We start from the raw sequence: 18,858 nt of genomic DNA on the forward strand, positions 1-18,858 counted from the left end.
TTTGAATTTTTTTTTTTTTCCTGTGATCATCTTTTATTTCCCCTCTGCTGCTTTGGGAATCCCAAGATTGCATTCCGATTTCTTTAGTACTTACTTGGAAATTTTAACATGCATTTCCTAACAAAGACTACGGTTACTCAGTATTTTTCTCCTCTCTCCTCCTGCACAACACTTAGCATGCTTTCACTGTCTCACATCTCCCACTTGCCCCAGGTTAATTTTTTTTTAATGTTTATTTATTTATATTGAGAGAAGAGGGCAGAGATGAGGGGCAGAGAGAGAGGGGGAGAGAGAGAATCTCAAGCAAGCTCTGCACAGTCAACACAGAGCCCTATGCAGGGCTCCAATTCATGAACCGTGAGATCATGACTGAACTGAAATCAAGAATCGAAGCTTAACCAACTGAGCCACCCAGGCGTCTCATCCCAGATAAATTTTCTTTAACTGTGAGCTAAATTTAGTTTTACTTCTTAAATTAAATTAAAAAAAAAAAAAAAGCTCGTTTAAGAGTAATCTGTAGTTAAAGTTACTGACACACGTTGCCCATGTCTACGTTCTTGTTTCTTGCATTGCCACTTCTCCTATGTCTGCTTGCCTTTTGGCTAACGTACACAGGCAGGGGCGGAAAAATGTAGGTTTGCCTTCAAAGTCCTTGCTCTCGATCACAGCAAATTAACTGCTCACAGATATAGGGAAAGGTATTCTGTGTGTGCAGGGCAGGGGGCAGAGCCAGAAGATAAAGGGCAGCTGGAGAGGAAGAGGGGAGGAGCAGGACGGTCTGAGAGAAGGTGTCACAGTAGTTCTGAAACTATACCCTGGAAGACAGGATTCCTGTATCAGAAAAGCCAGTACAACAAACTCATGAGACATGAAAAGAGCGTATATACATAAGACATAAATAAACACAGGGAACTGAGGGTGCAATAGTGAGTCAAGGCTCGGGCCAGAAAGGGAAAGCATAGCTGCACCCATTTAGGACCCATGTAGGAATGACAGGGGGGTTCCTAGCACCTGTATACAGTGTCTGCCACGGAGCAGGTGCTCAAGATATTTATGGAAGGAAAGAAATGAAAGCAAGGAAGAAAACAAAGGATGGAAATAGAAAAGGGAAGGGAGGGGGAAAAAACGAAGGAGAAAAGGAAGAAAATAATAGTAGGAAGGAAATGAAAGGAAATAAAGTCAAAAAAAGGAAATGAAATAAACGATCTTATTTTATTTTTGTAATGTTTATTTTTGAGAGAGAGAGAGAGCCAGAGTGTGAGCAGAAGAGGCAGAGAGAGACAGAGAGACAGAGAGGCAGAGAATCTGAAGCAGGCTCTGGGTTCTGAGCTGTCAGCTCAGAGCCCGACGCGGGGCTCAAACCCACAAACCGTGAGATCATGACCTGAGCCAAAGTTAGACGCTCAACCGACTGAGCCACCCAGGCGCCCCGTAAAGGATCTTATTTTACAAAGATCTGTATATGCATCTGTATGTTTGTAAATGGGAAAGAAAAGACAAAAGATGCATATCAAACCATTAATGTTTACGTCGGGCAGAGGGTTTGTCTTGTGCACGTCAGCCATGTTTAAGGTTTTCCCAGTGAGCATGCGTTGTTGGAAAATCAAGATTTAGAAGCTAAAACTCGGCAGTAGCAAAAAGGAAATGAAGAGAGAATAAGGAAGAAGCACCTGGTGTGGCTTGTTGTGAAGCACACTCACGTGAGCCCGTCCTCACTATCCCTCATGGGGCTGCCTCACTGCCTCCTTGCCCACCTCCAGGGACACAAACTGTCTTCCCGCCATCTAGAGCCCATGAACCTCTGCAAAGTCCAGGCCCAAGAAGGGAGAAGGGAGAGAAGTCCCACAGGAGCCAGACTTCAGGCGGCCCTGGAATTGCTCGGCCCTGCATTCTCCCAGGAGGCCTGACTCCCTTTCAGAAGACCCAATCCTCACCCACTGGTCTCATTTCAGCTGCAAAAGAGCAGCCTTATCAGAGTATTATAAGCCAAGTATCTGTATGAGAGAGACACATACGCAGTATCGAAAAAAAAGACTCTTCCTTCACAGATTATGCTCACGAAAACAGAGGAAAGGCTTCCCTCCTTTGTCATCTTTCATGGTTTTCTCATTACGCTAAGACTGACAGAAGTTCAATCCCTTGAAGGAAAGAGTGACAGACAAGTCCATTTTGTCCTCTGTAACCCAGAACCACTGTATGTAATCCTAGTTTTCTATACGTAAGAAAACATATATGTCTATGTATATGTTTACGTATATGTTTATGGCCCATGTTGTGGCCATAAAAACAAACTCCTACACGGAGCATGGGTATGGGTTTCTATCACTTGAGAGATACAGATTAGAAGGCGATAAACCGAAAGCTTTCTATTACATGCGTGTGGCTGGGGGTTTTTGAACCTCAACACTATTGACATTTCGGGCCAGATAATTCTCTGTTGTGGCGGCCGCCCTGCGCCCTGCACATTAGCAGCAACCCTGTCCTCTCCCCACTCGATGTTTGTAACACACACACACACACACACACACACACACACACCAGCTGCGGCAACCAAAAATGCCTCCGAAATCATTATAGGTACCCGGAGGGCCAAAACTTCTGGTGGCTGAGGACCACTGATGGAGCTCCAAGTTGCAAAAATGGGTTAGTTTATCTTTCTACCAGTAGACATTTATGCTTTGCAGGTATTCTGGGTTTTGAGATGTGCTGCAATGCCAACAGCAAGGTGGAGAAAAAGCTACGTGATAGTCACAACTGTATTTATTCCACAGCTTCATGCCATATCATGAAACAGGCAACATAAACAACACGAAAGTCACATCTATATTCAGCAAAGACCAAAACATAAACAATTGAAAGTGTGCAGTGACCCTAACTTATAGATGTTCTCCCTTACAGTGATGTTAGTATCAGAGACTCCAGACTCCCCTATATTCTTGATATTAACTTTGTAATAGGAGTGATAAGGATTCAGCAGGAAAGCAAAACTAAAATGTATCCTGGGCGGGGGTTGGGACCACTTACTGATTAATGTAGCATTCGTGTCTACTTGCCAGAAACTGCTTCAGATTTAAGTAACCAAACACTGTTCTTTTTTATGTATCCGTAATAGTTTGAAAAATATGTATCTATAGCTGCATTTTACTTTATATTCCATTTTAGATACAGACACTGGAATGGATACATTTTAAATGTATTTGAATGACCAAAGGATAAAAATATCCTTTGCTTCTGGCTCAGAATAGTTCAATCTGTCATTACAAAAAAAAAAAAAAAAAATGAATTAACACTTAAAAAATAGGTTAATGGAATTAGAAATTCGTCTTCCTGTTTTATGTTGCCCTGTCTCTTCCAGTCCACTTGTCAGAAGAATTTCAAAGGCAATTCCCCTGTAGCTGTAAAGCTATAGATTTAATAGGCTAATGGGCGGTTACCGTTCTTGTTATTGGGCTGATTCTTCTATTCAGTCTCTATCTTTAGAAAGTCTTAATTGTTGTCGCTACACAATTTCCTGACATTAAAGGGGGGAAAAATCAAGTGACATGGTAACTAGAAGAGAAAGGCAAGCTGTGACGATCTCTGCAGCAATTTCTCAAGCCCTGTTTCCTCTTTGAAGATTCAAAAATCAAATAAAAACGATTCTTCTGTATTTCTAATGAAAACAATGAGCACTGACTTCTGAAATCTGTTCTAAGCCAAATGAACTCCTTACCGTGTTATGAAACAGTAAACACGCTTTGATCAATATATTAGCTGTGCAAACACAAATATGCTATAGTAATACCACAATGTAAGCAAACCTGACTGACCTGGGCTAAGGCGTCCTAAGCCATAAGAGATGTTGAAGCCATTAGTGTATGTGAAGAAAAGCCAGATGGCTTTACCACTCCCCAGAAATGGCACTCTTTCAACTCTTACAGAAGAGTTGCATATGCATAAATCCCCTAAACACCAAGAAATCTTACAAATTTATTCTTATTCTTTTGTGAAGTTACTTAAAAATTAATGAACAAGAAATGAGAGAAGCTCCTGTAATAAAGTTAGAAGATTCTCACTGAAAAACAATTACAAGGCAACTATTTACAGTCCCGCAGAACCAAACATTTTTTTCAAGGGATATTTTGCAATACGATTTTTTAAACAATGTTTTCTTCTTATCATTAAGACTTAAACACTACAGGTTTACTTACATTTAAAAAAATATACTTTTTAGAGTGAGAGCTCTACTTTCTCAGAAAAAGAACCTTGTGATTTACAGTAACACACTGAAAACTTCGATTTTTCTTCATATGTGTACGCCTCATCTTTCAACTAAGGGGATTGGTTTTCAACCATATGTAATAGAAAAGTGTGTTGAAATGGTAGCAGGAATTAATTCTTGGAATTTAACCAGTCAGACTTCAGAGAGACGTAGTTTTTGGTCCAGAACTGGAAAAATACCCACAGTTTGCGAGTGTGTTCACTGCCCCTCCCCTGTTCTCACCTCCTCTCCAAATTATATTCATACTTCACAGAGGGGAAGGCAACTACCTCAATGTTTATCCTGAATGGGACATCCTTTTTTTTAAGAAAGAAAAGTGACTTTCTAGTTTTAGACCAAAAAACAAAACCAAACAAAAAAAAACCCCTCACACTCGGAGAGACGACTTGAGGACTTTCACTAAGAAAAATCCCCTCTGCAGCGGCTGGCTCCAACTGGACAAGCTTGCGCCGTGCAGATGTTGAAGCGGCTCTCGGGTGCACTGGGGAAGCAAGAAGAAGTAGACAATCCACAGCCGCCTACGCCGGCTTCCTTCCCAGGGGCACTGTTGCAGGGTCTATGGAGCTCAATCACTTTGTACGGCAACTGGGATCCCAGGCAGGGGCAAGGAATCCCAGAGCAGCTTAGATTTCTTCCAGCACCTCTGCAAGAAGGAAGACTCCTTAAGGAGTAACGGTTATTTCCAACAATTATGTGGCCCTCGGCCAAAAAAAAAAAGGGGGGGGGGATGAAGCAGCATATCTGCAGTGAGAGAAAATACAAGATGTTTCATCCTTTCAAGATTTCAAGCCACCTAAAGGAGAGCTTCCTTGGACCTTTGTTATGAAAGCGGGGGGGGGGGGGGGGGAAGGATGGTGGGGACAGGATGGTCAAGTTGAAGAAACACAGAACTTAATTAACAGACAATTCGACCGCTGTAACGTAACCCATTCATTTGCAGGGTTTTAAAGGAATACAATGTGTACGACAGTAATACCACGTTCAAGGGCACTGCATGCTTCCATTTTACATCAGTATACATTCTCACAAGCTCTTTCGGACATTTTTCAAACTCAAATAACTGTATTAACGATATGGTGTGACTAAAAACAAGCAGCCAGAAAATATTCTTCCTGACTTGAGGATAACTAATGCTATGGCAGATGCCATTTCCCTAGGATAAATCAGAAAGGAAAAGGCTATAAACATATAGCCCCATTAAAATAATAAAAATGTCCAGATTACTATTCCCCACAAACTTGTGCTTTTAGACTAATCATCTTCCATGGGCAGTAAAAAACAATATGTAGATGCATATTTGAGTCGTTTCTGTAGTACTTGAATTTATAATACCATTACAATCATTAATTCTTACTTGATCAGAAAACCATTCTTACACCCTCATATAAGCACTTGTAAGAATTTACTGGATATAGGGGTGCCTGAGTGGCTCAGTCGGTTAAGCGTCCGACTTCGAGTCAGGTCATGATCTCACGGTTTGTGAGTTCGAGCCCCGCATCAGGCTCTGGGCTGACAGCTCAGAGCCTGGAGCCCGCTTCAGATTCTGTGTCTCCCTCTGTCTGCCCCTCCGCTGATTATACTCTGTCTCTTGCATTGTCTCAAAAATAAATAAACATTAAAAACAAATTTAAAAAAAAAAAAGAACTTACTGGATACAATAATGAAAACGATAACGATGATGTTACAATTTATTGTGCAGGCTTGTCATGATTCAAGCACAGTGCTGAGAGTTTCAGATACAGTCACCTCACTCCCCTCACGGTGATATTATCCCCATTTTATTGATGAAGAAAAAAGGAATTTTATAGATGAAGATGAAGAATTATAGATGAGGGAGAAGACAAGGGTTAAGGTCCCTGAGGTAGTAAATGGCACAGCCCAAATTTAAACTTTGACTCTAAGGTCCATGCGCTAGTTATTACTATGCTCCACTGACTTCACTGAAAATGATATTTGCACATTAATTTGGAACATTTTAAGCATTTCTGAAACCATTTTAAAGGTTTATCCTACGTTGTCAAATCATTCGATTCAGAGAAAAACAACTTCTCCACGTGAGATGTTGGTTAAATCTCACTTACATTGTTCATAATCCCTTTTTCTTCTCTACTGGTTTTTTATTTTTTTTTAATTTTTTTTCAACGTTTTTTATTTATTTTTGGGACAGAGAGAGACAGAGCATGAACAGGGGAGGGGCAGAGAGAGAGGGAGACACAGAATCAGAAACAGGCTCCAGGCTCCGAGCCATCAGCCCAGAGCCTGACGCGGGGCTCGAACTCACGGGCCGCGAGATCGTGACCTGGCTGAAGTCGGACGCTTAACCGACTGCGCCACCCAGGCGCCCCTCTACTGGTTTTTTAATAGCTAGAAAAAAGCTCATTTCAATCTCTAGTTTTAGTAATGCAGTGATTCCCTGAATGCGTTCCCACCCTAGGTACCCTAAGTTCCAGATGCCTATCTTTCTGTGTCCTGCTTGATCCTCAACACTACAAGTCAAACAGCTAATAGATAATTAATTTTATGTTATGTAAGAGATGCTGAGGCATATAAACACTCAACAATGCCTGCAAATGCAGAAAAAGAAAACCTATCCATATCGATGATAAAATATCAAGCAAGAAAATTTCAAGCCTCAAAGGCTTTTGTTGATAGTTTGACAATATTCTTCTAAGACAGTGCAATTCGCCACAGCAGAGAGAAATATACGAGGCAGAAGTTGTTGACATATGGGGTGTGCATAGAACTTCTGGTTAATGCAAGTTCCAAGATATATAAATAAAAAACGATGTGTGAGTTGGTGGGAAAAAACTGTAAGGCAAGTCGATTTTTTAATTAAAAAATTATGTTGCGTAAACAATGCTAATGAGCCAAAAGTCCCATGAGATTAGGACTGTCTCTGCTTCATTTTAACATCCCACTCACTTTCCATGAGTGTACATCCACGCGCTTGAAATACCTCAAGCAGAACCCTTTTCATAAAATAGGGTTTTGAGGGATTTGCTTTGTCCTTGTTTTTAATAGCTCACCATGTTCCGCTCCAGTTGTCAACCTGATGATATATGACATTGGGGGGGGGGGGAGAAAAAATGAAACAAGCCCTAAAATCTTTAAATGAATCACCGGACGATAAATACCTGGAAGTTCTTCATAAATTTCATCATCAGGTGGCTGGCTGCTGGTTGGCAGAGGATGGTCCACGTCATCATACAATTCCCCTCTTTCGTCGTTGTCTTCAGGAATAACATCAGATCCCATGTCTGAAAAAACGTGGTTCATCAGGCAAATTTTTTAAGAACGCGAACGTGGTTTTCAAAACCTTATTTTCTAAACTGATGCAGCCCTACAGAGTCACGACATTATCATATGCTATATCCTTAACTTGGAACATTGTTAAAAAAAAAAAAAATGATCACTACACAAATGTGTGAATTGCAAAGTTGCCAGTTGGTACTTAGAGAAGAAACACTTTTATAGCTCTGAAGTGCACCATCATGTTCCCTCGGTCGTCCATTGTTAAAAAAAAAAAAATGATCACTACACAAATGTGTGAATTGCAAAGTTGCCAGTTGGTACTTAGAGAAGAAACACTTTTATAGCTCTGAAGTGCACCATCATGTTCCCTCGGTCGTCCTCATAGGAGCCAACGACCTTTTGTACTTGAAAATCCAAATTCATTCAGTTATTCAGTATTGAAAGACTGCCGTGACTAGTCCGATTGATTGCTCTTACCGCGTAATACAAATTTCAGCTGCTGTACCCACTGCTCAGCATCTTTGGGAGACGCTGCTGTGAACTGATAAAAAAATAAACAAGAGTAAGAAAAATCCCCACGGTGGAAATATGAAAGGCATGTCACACTCTTATCACTTCTTTAAGACCATTAGTAATTCTTTTCATGTCTCGTACTACTTTTCTTGCAAGGATGCTCCTTATAATGTACAGTTAATTTTGACAAATTTACGTAATTGAAGCAGAGGATGATGGATTTGAAACTCTGATCAGCAGCTGGCAGCTGTGCAGGAAAAAAAGCTGCTTCTCTTCATCAATGTCAAAGACAGAACTGATGAACAAAATTTGCCCTTGACAATTAGAAGACACCCATGAATTTCTTTAGACTGCCGGGTACACTTTTCTTAAAAATGTTCTTGTCAGATTCCAACACACTACCTGACAACTTAATTAACTGGCTTTCAACTGCAATCTCAGATATTTAAAACTTATTAAACATACATTCCATATTGATGCTAGCTGATAGCTCTCGAATCACAGAGCTGATATGTGCCTTTAACTTCATTTTCTCCCACAACCCTAAGCAATACAGTATGCATTAATGCTCAGATATTTTTCTTTTGATAATTTTACTCTTTCTGCTATGTAATTCTTTTAAGTAATCACACAGTTCTATTAAAACAGATATAAAATGCAACATGTGAAGTAGTTGATAAATTACATATTCGCTTGTTCACTTTCGAGAAGGTATCACTTGAACGAATCTGAAATTTTTTTAAAAAAATGTACTTCCTCTTATATGAATGTTCACTGTATAAAGATCAGTATTTTTTATTGTTATTAACGTGTCAGGGAGGGTTGTTTTAACGAAATGTTAATGTCTTTATAAATGAAATCAGGACCTTTTATCAACTTAATTTCAAAACAACACAAAAACTCCAACCTGATAGATCCGTTTATCAGGAGCAGAGATTTCAAAACAGCAATCCTTCTTTGCATCCTTCCTGAGAGTGTTATTCATTCTGACATTGTAGCCGTCTATTGCGAATTCACCTTTCTGTTGCTTGTCTGTTGAAGATAAAACGAAAGTCAGACTTTCCTTTACTGCAGTGAATATAAATGCCCAGTTGATTATCTTTTATTTAGATTTTCTTTGTCAATTCTTGGAAGGGGTTATGCTTTGTTCGTATTGTTTTCATGGTATTTAATGTTTAAAATAATATTTCTAGCTAACACTTTTAATTCTAAAATTACAGAAGTATTGGGGATGGTTGGGTTTAAAAAGGATATCTTAGGGAATGAGAGGAAGACGTCTGCAGACGTCTTATACAGTCTTATTTTTATACAGTCTTATTCAGAAGGAAGTATGGAAATAGGATACTTATGTGTAGGGAAAATCCAAGAACAGGAACTCAGAACTTGCTGGAAAAACCCGCTACAAATCCATGGCTCTCTCAGATTTATGAGCCAGTAGGGAAACCTGGAGTCGAAAACTCACTGGGCTTTTTTTACCACCATCCCTTCTCATTACCGCCTTCCAACATCCCACCTCTGAAAAGCTCTAAATCACAGGTTTTCTCCCAAAAAATATCTCCTAAATTGGTACAAACTGAAATTTTACAAACCGTAAATTTAAAAAGCAAAGCGAAGCACCTGGGTGGCTCAGTCTGTGGAGCATCTGACTCTTGATTTCAACTCAGGTCATGATTACAGGTCACAGGATCAAGCCATGCTTAGCCACGCTTAGCACGGAGCCTACTTGGAATTCTCTGTCTCTCTCTCTGTCTCTCTGTCTCTCTCTCCCCTCTCCCCCTACCCTGCTCACACACTTTCTCTCTCTAAAATAAAAAAAGTAAACATAAAAAGAATTGATTTAAAAGCATAAAATAAAAGGCAAAGCAAAATAAAACTACTAATTATAAAAACTTACGAGTGAAAAACGAAAGCATTTGGATGGAGAGGGACGTAAAGCCTGCACGGAAGTATTAGTTGCTGAAACAAAACCAAAGAAAAGTAGGCTTCTTAGCCAGTCAGTGAATGGTAAACTAGGAAAGCACATCTGAATCCCTCATGATGAAGATCCAAAAGAAAAGACAACTTGAGCTTTAGTCAGATATTATTTTAAAGACAAATAAAGTCGGAATACAAGAAAAGATTTAATACTATGAAACCGAAATAAAATTAGTCTGCTTTCTGACTCACCCAGTTATACCATTTTGATAGAAAAGCTATACAACTATATATTTACTTCCTAGATTAACACACAATATTAAAATCATGAGTAAGGGCAACTCTCTCTTTTACTGAGCTTGGGGGAAATACAGAAATGTTTCCATATCATGGGGTGGAGGGGTCTCTTGGCTCTGTGCACCAATAAAATATTTATCTCCTTTTCTTAAATATACTAATTCAATGCCTGAAGTAACACACATTTTTAAAAAGCTATGAAGATCATATCTTGTTCAAAACATCAAATGAGGACAAAAAAATCTGAGTGAGAAATTCCTGACTGAAATCTGGACATTCTAATCATATTAAGTCATAATTTACATCTCTTTCCGTGATCTAAAAATTAGAAGCTTGCCTTGTGGAAAAAGCCTACAATATACTCTGTGATGTTCTGGAAAAAAACAACAAAAATTAGAGCAGCATTTCTCATAGTGTGTTTTCTGAGGTATTAATAGGTTTCTACGACAAAATAAGTTTGGGAAATGCTGGGCTAAAAAGAGTTAACCAGGTTTTGTTAATCCAGGCCTTCTTGAGGCCCTTAATATATTTACATAATGCTTGCATTTCCACGAGAGGGATGCAGGACATGGCCTTTCCCAAAATTATTTGTACATGCAACCCTTTTTTCATAGAACATTCTATGAAACTGGTACTCCCAGGACATATTTTACAAAACATATTTTACAAAAATATTTTACATATTTTTCTCACTGAAAAAATAATATTGGGGAAAGATTATTAAAATAACAAATGGTTAAGCATTGTTGCTTAACCTTAAATCCTTAAAGAAGACTAAGTCATTCATTCATTCAGGGAAAAAATTTATATTGAGCTCTTAAAACAACTGAGGGAGTATTGTAGGTATGGTGGGACAAAATTTAGTTAACACCTTACTAGACCTTTCTTGCCTTCCCAGTGCAACACATCCCCCCCCCCCCACATACACACAATACAAATTTAAGTGCTCCAGGAATATTTACCCTGTGAGTGATCCACTAGACTGACAAAAGATTTCATTACAAAAAATGGAAGTTGTCAGAGGCCAAATATTAAAGCCACACAGGGCAATTGTGAGAGAGGTCTTTAAACTTTCCAAGAAAAAAAAAGGAACTTCAAAGACCAGATGAAAGAACGTGGCTCCCTTGCTGCACAAGGGCTCAAATGCTCTCATCACTTGGTCCATCTCATTTAAAGCCCATGCTTTCTATCTGTAACCTGGGTCTGAAATTCTTGGCAATGTAACATCAGTTGGGATGGAAATGCGTAAGGAGTGGTTTACATCTGGAGATGTAAAATCAGCACTATAAAGACTGAGTTAGGAAGAGCTACAGGGAGCAAGAAACTTTCTTGTGCAAGATTATCTAGAAATAAGACAACCAGGCAGCCAAATTAGGTGACCTCTCCTTAGACTTGCTGATCCACTTTAGACCAAACCCCCAGAAATATGCTATGGGGCTTTGTATCAGATCTTCTGTTAGAATCTAAGAGGAAGACATAACCAACCTCTCTCTCTAGTGAGATAAGCCAGAGAAAGGCCACGAATCCAACATAGAAGTAAGCACCCCAGATTATAGAGACAAGGATATATAACATCCAGACAGAAGTAAAAGAGGAAAAGCAAACAAATTAACACAGGTGCCAAAAAATACCATGTGCTACAAAAACATAACATAGCATTCAAGATATAGAAAGCAAGAGTGCACAAGGAGAAACAGATATAAACTTTAAATTATTCTGCATCTTTTATAAAGTAAAAAAAAATTGGAGAGAGATGAAAGATGAAACAATGTAATATAAAATAAAAGAGAGACGGCTGTGACAGAAACTGGAATAGAGCTGGTAAAATAAGGGAAAAATACCATATAAGGAAATGAAAAATGCAGCAGCAAAACAAATGATTTGTTAAAGTGATAAAAAGTTGAAAATTTTGAACATCGCTGAAAAATCAAATCAGATATACCTCAAACATTCTACCCCAATAGGTAGGGAAAAAAATAAGGAGGAAGAGAAACAAAAGAGAAAGATGACAGACATGGAAGACTAACAAAAATAAAACGTAAGAAAAAATGGGTGATCCAGAAGAAGAGTAACAAATAACACAGAGTCGATAACCAAAGATACAACAAAAGAAAACCTCACTCAGCCAAAGAAAGACTAAGACTACAAAACAAAAGGCGGTGTTTTCTAACCAAGTAAAACTAATAATAAAAATAAACCAATACCTAGACCTATTCAGCTGACAGTTGACTATTTGGGAATAAATAATCATATACTCATGCAAGTGAGGGTAAAGGTATGGAACCAGAAAGGCTGAAGAGAATGGAGGGAAATTCATAATTCTTTCTCTTTCTCAATAGCTTTTGTACATGCATGACCATAAAGTAGCCATGTTTCTTTTTTTTTTTTAATTTTTTTAATGTTTATTTTTTAAGAGACAGAGAGAGTATGAGTAGGGAAGGGGCAGAGAGAGACAGAGAGAGAGGGAGAGGGAGATACAGAATCCAAAGCAGGCTCCAGGCTCTGAGCTGTCAGCACAGAGCCTGATGTGGGGCTCGAACCCATCAGCCATGAGATCATGACCTGAGCCGAAGTCGGACACTCAACTGACTGAGCCACCCAGGCACCCCAGTAGCCATGTTTCTAATCAGACAGTGTGGGACAAAAAACTCAAGATATGAAATGGGTGTAGTCATGGCTTTGATAAGACTCTGCTCCTCTCTCTTCACATTAGCATCTCTTCCAGATAGAGAAAAAGGAGAAAACCATAGCATTATATGGCAATCCATAATAATATATATATAGATTAATTCCACAATGCCTTCTAGGATAGTTTCAAGAACACTTCTTGACTTGAGACGAAGTGTTAAAAACAGTAACATGCCAATTAAGTCATATAAGTTGATTTACCCAAAACTGCGAAAGACTAATAAATATTGCATTTATGGGAACTTCCGAAATAGCAGAAGCTTATTCCTTTAAGTGCCAAACATCTGTAAAATGTTAGTCATTATAATGGAAATCTTTCTGAAAGATATACTTCCCTGACTTCTCAAACAATTCTTTCAAACATAATTTAACATTTTCTTGACAATTTAGTAGTATTATTTGAGTATTTAGCTTTTATAACATTAATGCCTTCAGGATTTTTGAGGTATTTGTCCCTCTATCAAATTTCCTTCAGCTTCTATTTCACACTTTAACCTTGCCCATATCATGCTGTTCAAATTTAATGTCTACAGAACTGAAGTCTGCCAGGAGAAACTAGATAATAAAATCTATTAAATCAGTAACTTAATTTTACACAATTCTAATTCAGTAGGTTCAAGGTAAAAAGCAGGCAGCTCTGATCTCTTACAAAACAAAATGCGTGAGGTTAATGATAGCAATTTCCTTCTACTTTTCCACTGGCTTTTAGGTTTACAGCTGTGTTCTGGGTTTGCTAAGTGTCCAAAAGACAACTCACACTTCCTGAGCTCCTTCTGTAGGCCAGGAATTTAATAACATATCTCATCTATACCACAAAATAATTCTGAGAGGAAGAAGTTATTTATTACATCCCTAGCACTGATGGAAAAACAAATCTTAAAATAATTGATTTGCTCATGGCCATATAACCAGTAGATTATAAAAGCCAGGACCCTAACCTAAGTCTGAAAAAAGCCTTGTTTTTTCAACCATTTCACATTGTCTCCTAGAAAGATGTTTCTCAAAGTATATTTCAAGAATCGCCAACTATGTTAGCGATTGGATGACTATTAAAAATGCAGAAATGGCTACTACCCTGCCCTTGCTGTGTGGGAATCTCTGGGTGTGGGTCTGGGAAACCAAAGTTTTAGCAAGCAACCCAGGTGATTTTGACACACACTAATGTTTGAAAAACCACTGTTCTAGAACATGTAATTTATGAAATCTTGCTAGAGAAGATGAATGCTATCTTGCATTTCCTTCTGCAACTTGGGTCCGACTTTCTCAGCTTGCTTCATGGGCTCCTCTACCTTTGTCTATCTCTTAAACAGCCATGATGCATTATGTTCTAAATCTTGCTCTTTTCCTGCTTTACGGTTTTCTCTGGGCAATCTTACTCAATCCTTAGGATTCAACTTCTATTCGTATCTTGTGATTCATAATTCCCTATTTTTAGTCCAGCTTCAGGATTTTACATCCAAATCTTTATCTGCCCAGTATATATGTTTCATTTCTTGAATGTCTTATGGGCACAATGACTAGAACATGCCCACAGTGGAGATCACCTTATCTCCACTCCTGCAACACTTGTGATCTTTCTTGTTGTGTCCTCCTTCTCGATCAATGGCACCTCCATTAACTGAAGACTCCAAACCAGAAAATGGAGCATCATTCTTGATTTCTTGCTTTTTCCTCATCCACTGCCCCATATTCTTTCCCTCTACTCCATCGCTACCTACCAAAATCCAATCAGTCCCGTTTTTCTTACAAATATGCTTGCTTTTTCTTTTTTGCTGGCTCTCAGAAAACAGGTTTTAAAACACCAACCACTCAGGGTGCCTGGATGGCTCAGTCGGTTAAGCGTCCGACTTCAACTCAGGTCATGATCTCGCAGTCCGTGAGTTCGAGCCCCACATCCGGCTCTGGGCTGATGGCTCAGAGCCTGGAGCCTGCTTCCGATTCTGTGTCTCCCTCTCTCTCTGCCCCTCCCCCATTCATGCTCTGTCTCTCTCTGTCTCAAAAATAAATAAACGTTAAAAAAAATTTTTTTTTTTAAAAAACACCAACCACTCTCCTACCAATTTCAAGATAACAACTAAATAATTCCTACTAAATACAGCAACTAAATAATTTCAGATCATTTAGCATCCCTATAGGTTGTGGGTATTTGTCATTTGAAGATGCCTGACATCTGACATCTAAGTATCTTTCCTATGTCAGTCCTGAGATTGTTGGGGGCCAGAGCCAGCTTCTCACCACAGAAGATGGAGGGAGGGAGAGAGGCTTTTCCCTGGTCTAGGTCAGTCAATCAGATGCTCTGAACTGGAACCTAAATCCAAACTGACTAACAAAAGAATCAGGGGAGAGCTCTGACACCATCCTCGTGTCCGTGGCATTGCACAATGGCAGGGCCAGCAGTGTGTCCCAGTGAGACTCTCGTTGGGGGCAGAGACTGGGCTGAAGTTCTAGGTACCTTACCTCTCTCAGTCCTCGCTTTCTGAGCCTGGTTGTTTAGCCTTCCCGTCAATTCTGCCTGAGAGCCAATATTCTCCCAATAATTTCCTTTTCTGCAGAGTCAAAGTTGGTTTCTATTGTTTATACCAAGAATGTTAACTTGGTACAAATGGCTAGCGAAGAGAAAGACATACAATGCGTGCAGAAATTTTTGTTAACATCTGCTTCTTATATTTAAGAAGGCCTTTCTCCTGGGTGAATAACTCTTATTTCCATATGTTTTAATGCTTATTATTAGTAGGAAAGAGGAAAATATGCCCCTTAACACCAAGCCTTTGCATTAAACTTCATCAAACTGATTAACAAGTTGTTCTAGGCCCTCAGGTAAAGATATATGAACATTTTTCCTTGTCTGTAAAGCTCACAGAAATACAGCTGCCAGTGCTAATTCAGCCACGTGAAATACACTTCTGGTGTTTTGAATTATACTGTGAGGAAATATCAAATTATTACTATTTTAAATGAAAAATACTATATGCTACATATATATTGGTTACTTAGGGGCCCCAAGTGGCTCTGACTAATAAACCCGGGCAATATATATGAGTCCAAAGGGAAACACTTTAGTTAGAATTAAAAGTGCGGCTCATATGGTCTTGCGGCAGGAAATCTGAGGTATTTCCAAAACCTTCTGTTTTTCTTTAAAATAAAATTACACCACAAGCATAAAAATCAAGTGGCTTTTGAACACATTTTCAACCATAGGTATACACGCAATTAAAAAACAAGGTAGCGCGAGGTAGTAGGGAATAAACAAATTACAGGCATTTCTGTAAAACGGGAATCTAAAGCCTGCCTCTATTTTTTTTGGCTATACCTACTGTTTTCCTCTACAACTGGAAATCGGACAATTATGATATGGTCTATTAGACTAACATAACATATAGCTATTGTTAAGATAAACATTACACAAAGATTCTCTTACTATCCTATACATATTAGCCTCTTGGAGCCTCCTATGATACTTAGAGAATGAGGGGCACCTAGGTGGCTCAGTCGGTTAAGTGTCCAACTTCAGCTCAGGTCCTGATCCTACGGTTTGTAAGTTCAAGCCCCGCATCGGGCTCTTTGCTAACAGCTCACAGCCTGAAGCCTACTTCAGATTCTGTGTCTCCCTCTCGCTCTCTGCCCCTCCCCCACTCACTCTCTGCCCCTCTCTCTCTCTCAAAAATAAATAAACATTAAAAAAAACTCTCAGGTATCTCTAAGGCAGGATTATCTTTGGAACCTCAGTGCCTAGTATCTACAGCTAGCCAATAAATATTTATTCAACCCAAAAATGAATCAATGAGTGAGTGAATGAATGACTACCTTGATGGCACTCTGAATAGCTAAGACCTAAGAAGTTTGATGAATAGGATTTGTGACAATCAAAGGAAGAAGAAGGAGATAAAAGGATGGATGTGATTTCATAAAGTGATAAAATATGTACTGTATATATACTTAAGGGCAGCCAATGACCATGAATAATACATATAAATGATATTTATGAGTACAAAGGTAAGTGCATTATTTTCCCTAGAGGCTGGAACTACTTTTTCTAAGCCATTACTACCCTGATGGGTCAAAATGTTTTTTGGCACACACCGTAAGTTATAAAATGTGAACTATGTTATCTGTCAAATAGTAACAAAGTACAGTTTAACCTAGTAAGTGGTATGGACTCCTTCTGTGCCTCTATAATCCATTTATCTAAATCCTGCTTAGCTGGAGGATTACAGTTCTCATATATCTAAATAGCTCTTTCCAAGGGCTAGACAAGTGGTTCATACATACAGTAAACCAGGCTGTACAAATCAGCTATCTAATTTCACAAAAGAAAGTAAAACTTTCACGTGACAGGTACATTTTCCTAGAAAGAAAAAGATACAAAGGAAGGAACTCAGCATCGTGCCAAATTAAAAAAGTGTTCAAAGACAGATTATTTTCTGAGTCCCCCGAAGAAGAATTAGCCAAAAATTCTAAAGGAAGCAGCCAAAAGAACCACAAAACCACACCTGAATTCTCAACGGAGACTTCATAACAACAGGGATGAGTTTGATGGAAATATACACCAGATCTTCAAATACCCACATGAGAAAGGAACACTAGAAAAGTAATTTTTAAAAAGCAGTGGTGGTATAGGTGGCTAAATGTACCACAAAATGGTTAAAACACAAATGCCAAAGATGCTATTGCCACAAGGTCCCATCAAATAAGAACAGAAGTAGGAATTTAACTAATAGCATCCACAAATAACTAGAATTTATTTACTGAGATAAGTATACTTACTTGAAACAAATATAAACCTTCCTTAAGTTTTGGGAAAGTTCTTGCTAATCTCTGGCCTAACATTTGGTATATACCAGTTAGGAGAAGGAGTGGAGGAAACGAACATTAGTAGTCATGGCGTCTTAAAGAAATTAGAAATGAGGGGGTGCTCGTGTGGCTCAGTTAGTTAAGCATCTGACTCCTGATACCAGCTCAGGTCATGACCTCTTGGCCACAGGATGGAGCCCCGCACTGGGCTTCGTGCTGAGCCTGGAGCCTGCCTGGGATTCTCTCTCTCCCGCTTTCTCTGCCCCTCCCCCACTCGTGTGCACATGCGCGTGAGCACTCTCTCTCTCAAAATAAAGGAAAAAAAAAAGAGAGAAATGAGAAACCTAACTGAGCCGGAGTGACAAGGAGGTAAAGCCTCTCTCCCCTAGTCTTATGAAATAGAAGGTCTTTCTCTGTGGAAAAGATCTTGATCTCAATTCACAATGGTGTGCATACTATATTTGTCATAATCATTTATACTTACGACCTATGGTAATCAATAACTGAACTTGGGTTAATTTTTCTGATACAATCACCTACTTACCCTTAGCAGAAGAAAGAAGGCTGCCTGATGATAGCTGTTTATAGTTTATACTTCGCTGATGACATTGTTCCGTTGGAATCTATTGTAAATTAGTGATGTAATGCAAACTAACCACTAAGTTAATTCTTAATTTGCTAATGCCAGTTGCCAAAAGGCAAGACCAACTTCTAGCATCACCTATGTGTTTCAAATTTACCTGAAATATGTACAATGATCCTATCTGCAAGGTTCTAGAATACGGGAAAAAACCTAAACCCTGCCAGTGAAGTCAAATGAAACAGAACTTCCAAAAAACACTGAGAAGGTAAATGATTCCATGGGAATCAGTGACGCTGGACTTCTATGCCTTTTTTCTCCTTACGGGTCCTTTCCAGAAACAGATGCTAGCTATTTCTACATTACCTTTACTTTATAATATTCAACTTCTGACTTGCTTTCCCTAGAAAAAAAAGCAAAACTAAGGAAGCTGGTATTCTTTAAATTTCAATATTTTACGCTTTATTCATTCAAATACTGAACTTAAAATTATGTGAGCTGTGATCAAGAGATGTATTAATTAGCAAGTAAAGTTATAAAATGTCTTAATGTTTCCAAATTG

The 18,858-nt window shown here is 38.9% G+C and overlaps 1 protein-coding gene across 2 annotated transcripts in view; it reads right to left on the bottom strand.

The window, feature by feature from the left end:
• SKAP2 (src kinase associated phosphoprotein 2) overlaps positions 1-18,858 on the bottom strand; it is a 184,856-nt gene that overhangs the window by 51,022 nt on the left and 114,976 nt on the right. For both annotated transcript variants that reach the window (XM_030308134.2, XM_030308135.1), the window contains exons 7-9: positions 8,934-9,058; positions 7,991-8,054; positions 7,396-7,518 (exon numbers count right to left, since the gene is read on the bottom strand). In XM_030308134.2, coding sequence (XP_030163994.1) covers positions 7,396-7,518; positions 7,991-8,054; positions 8,934-9,058 — 312 coding nt within the window. The remainder of the gene's footprint in view (positions 1-7,395; positions 7,519-7,990; positions 8,055-8,933; positions 9,059-18,858) is intronic.

The sequence above is a fragment of the Lynx canadensis genome, chromosome A2, assembly GCF_007474595.2.
Source record: "Lynx canadensis isolate LIC74 chromosome A2, mLynCan4.pri.v2, whole genome shotgun sequence".
NCBI classification, from domain to species: domain Eukaryota; kingdom Metazoa; phylum Chordata; class Mammalia; order Carnivora; family Felidae; genus Lynx; species Lynx canadensis.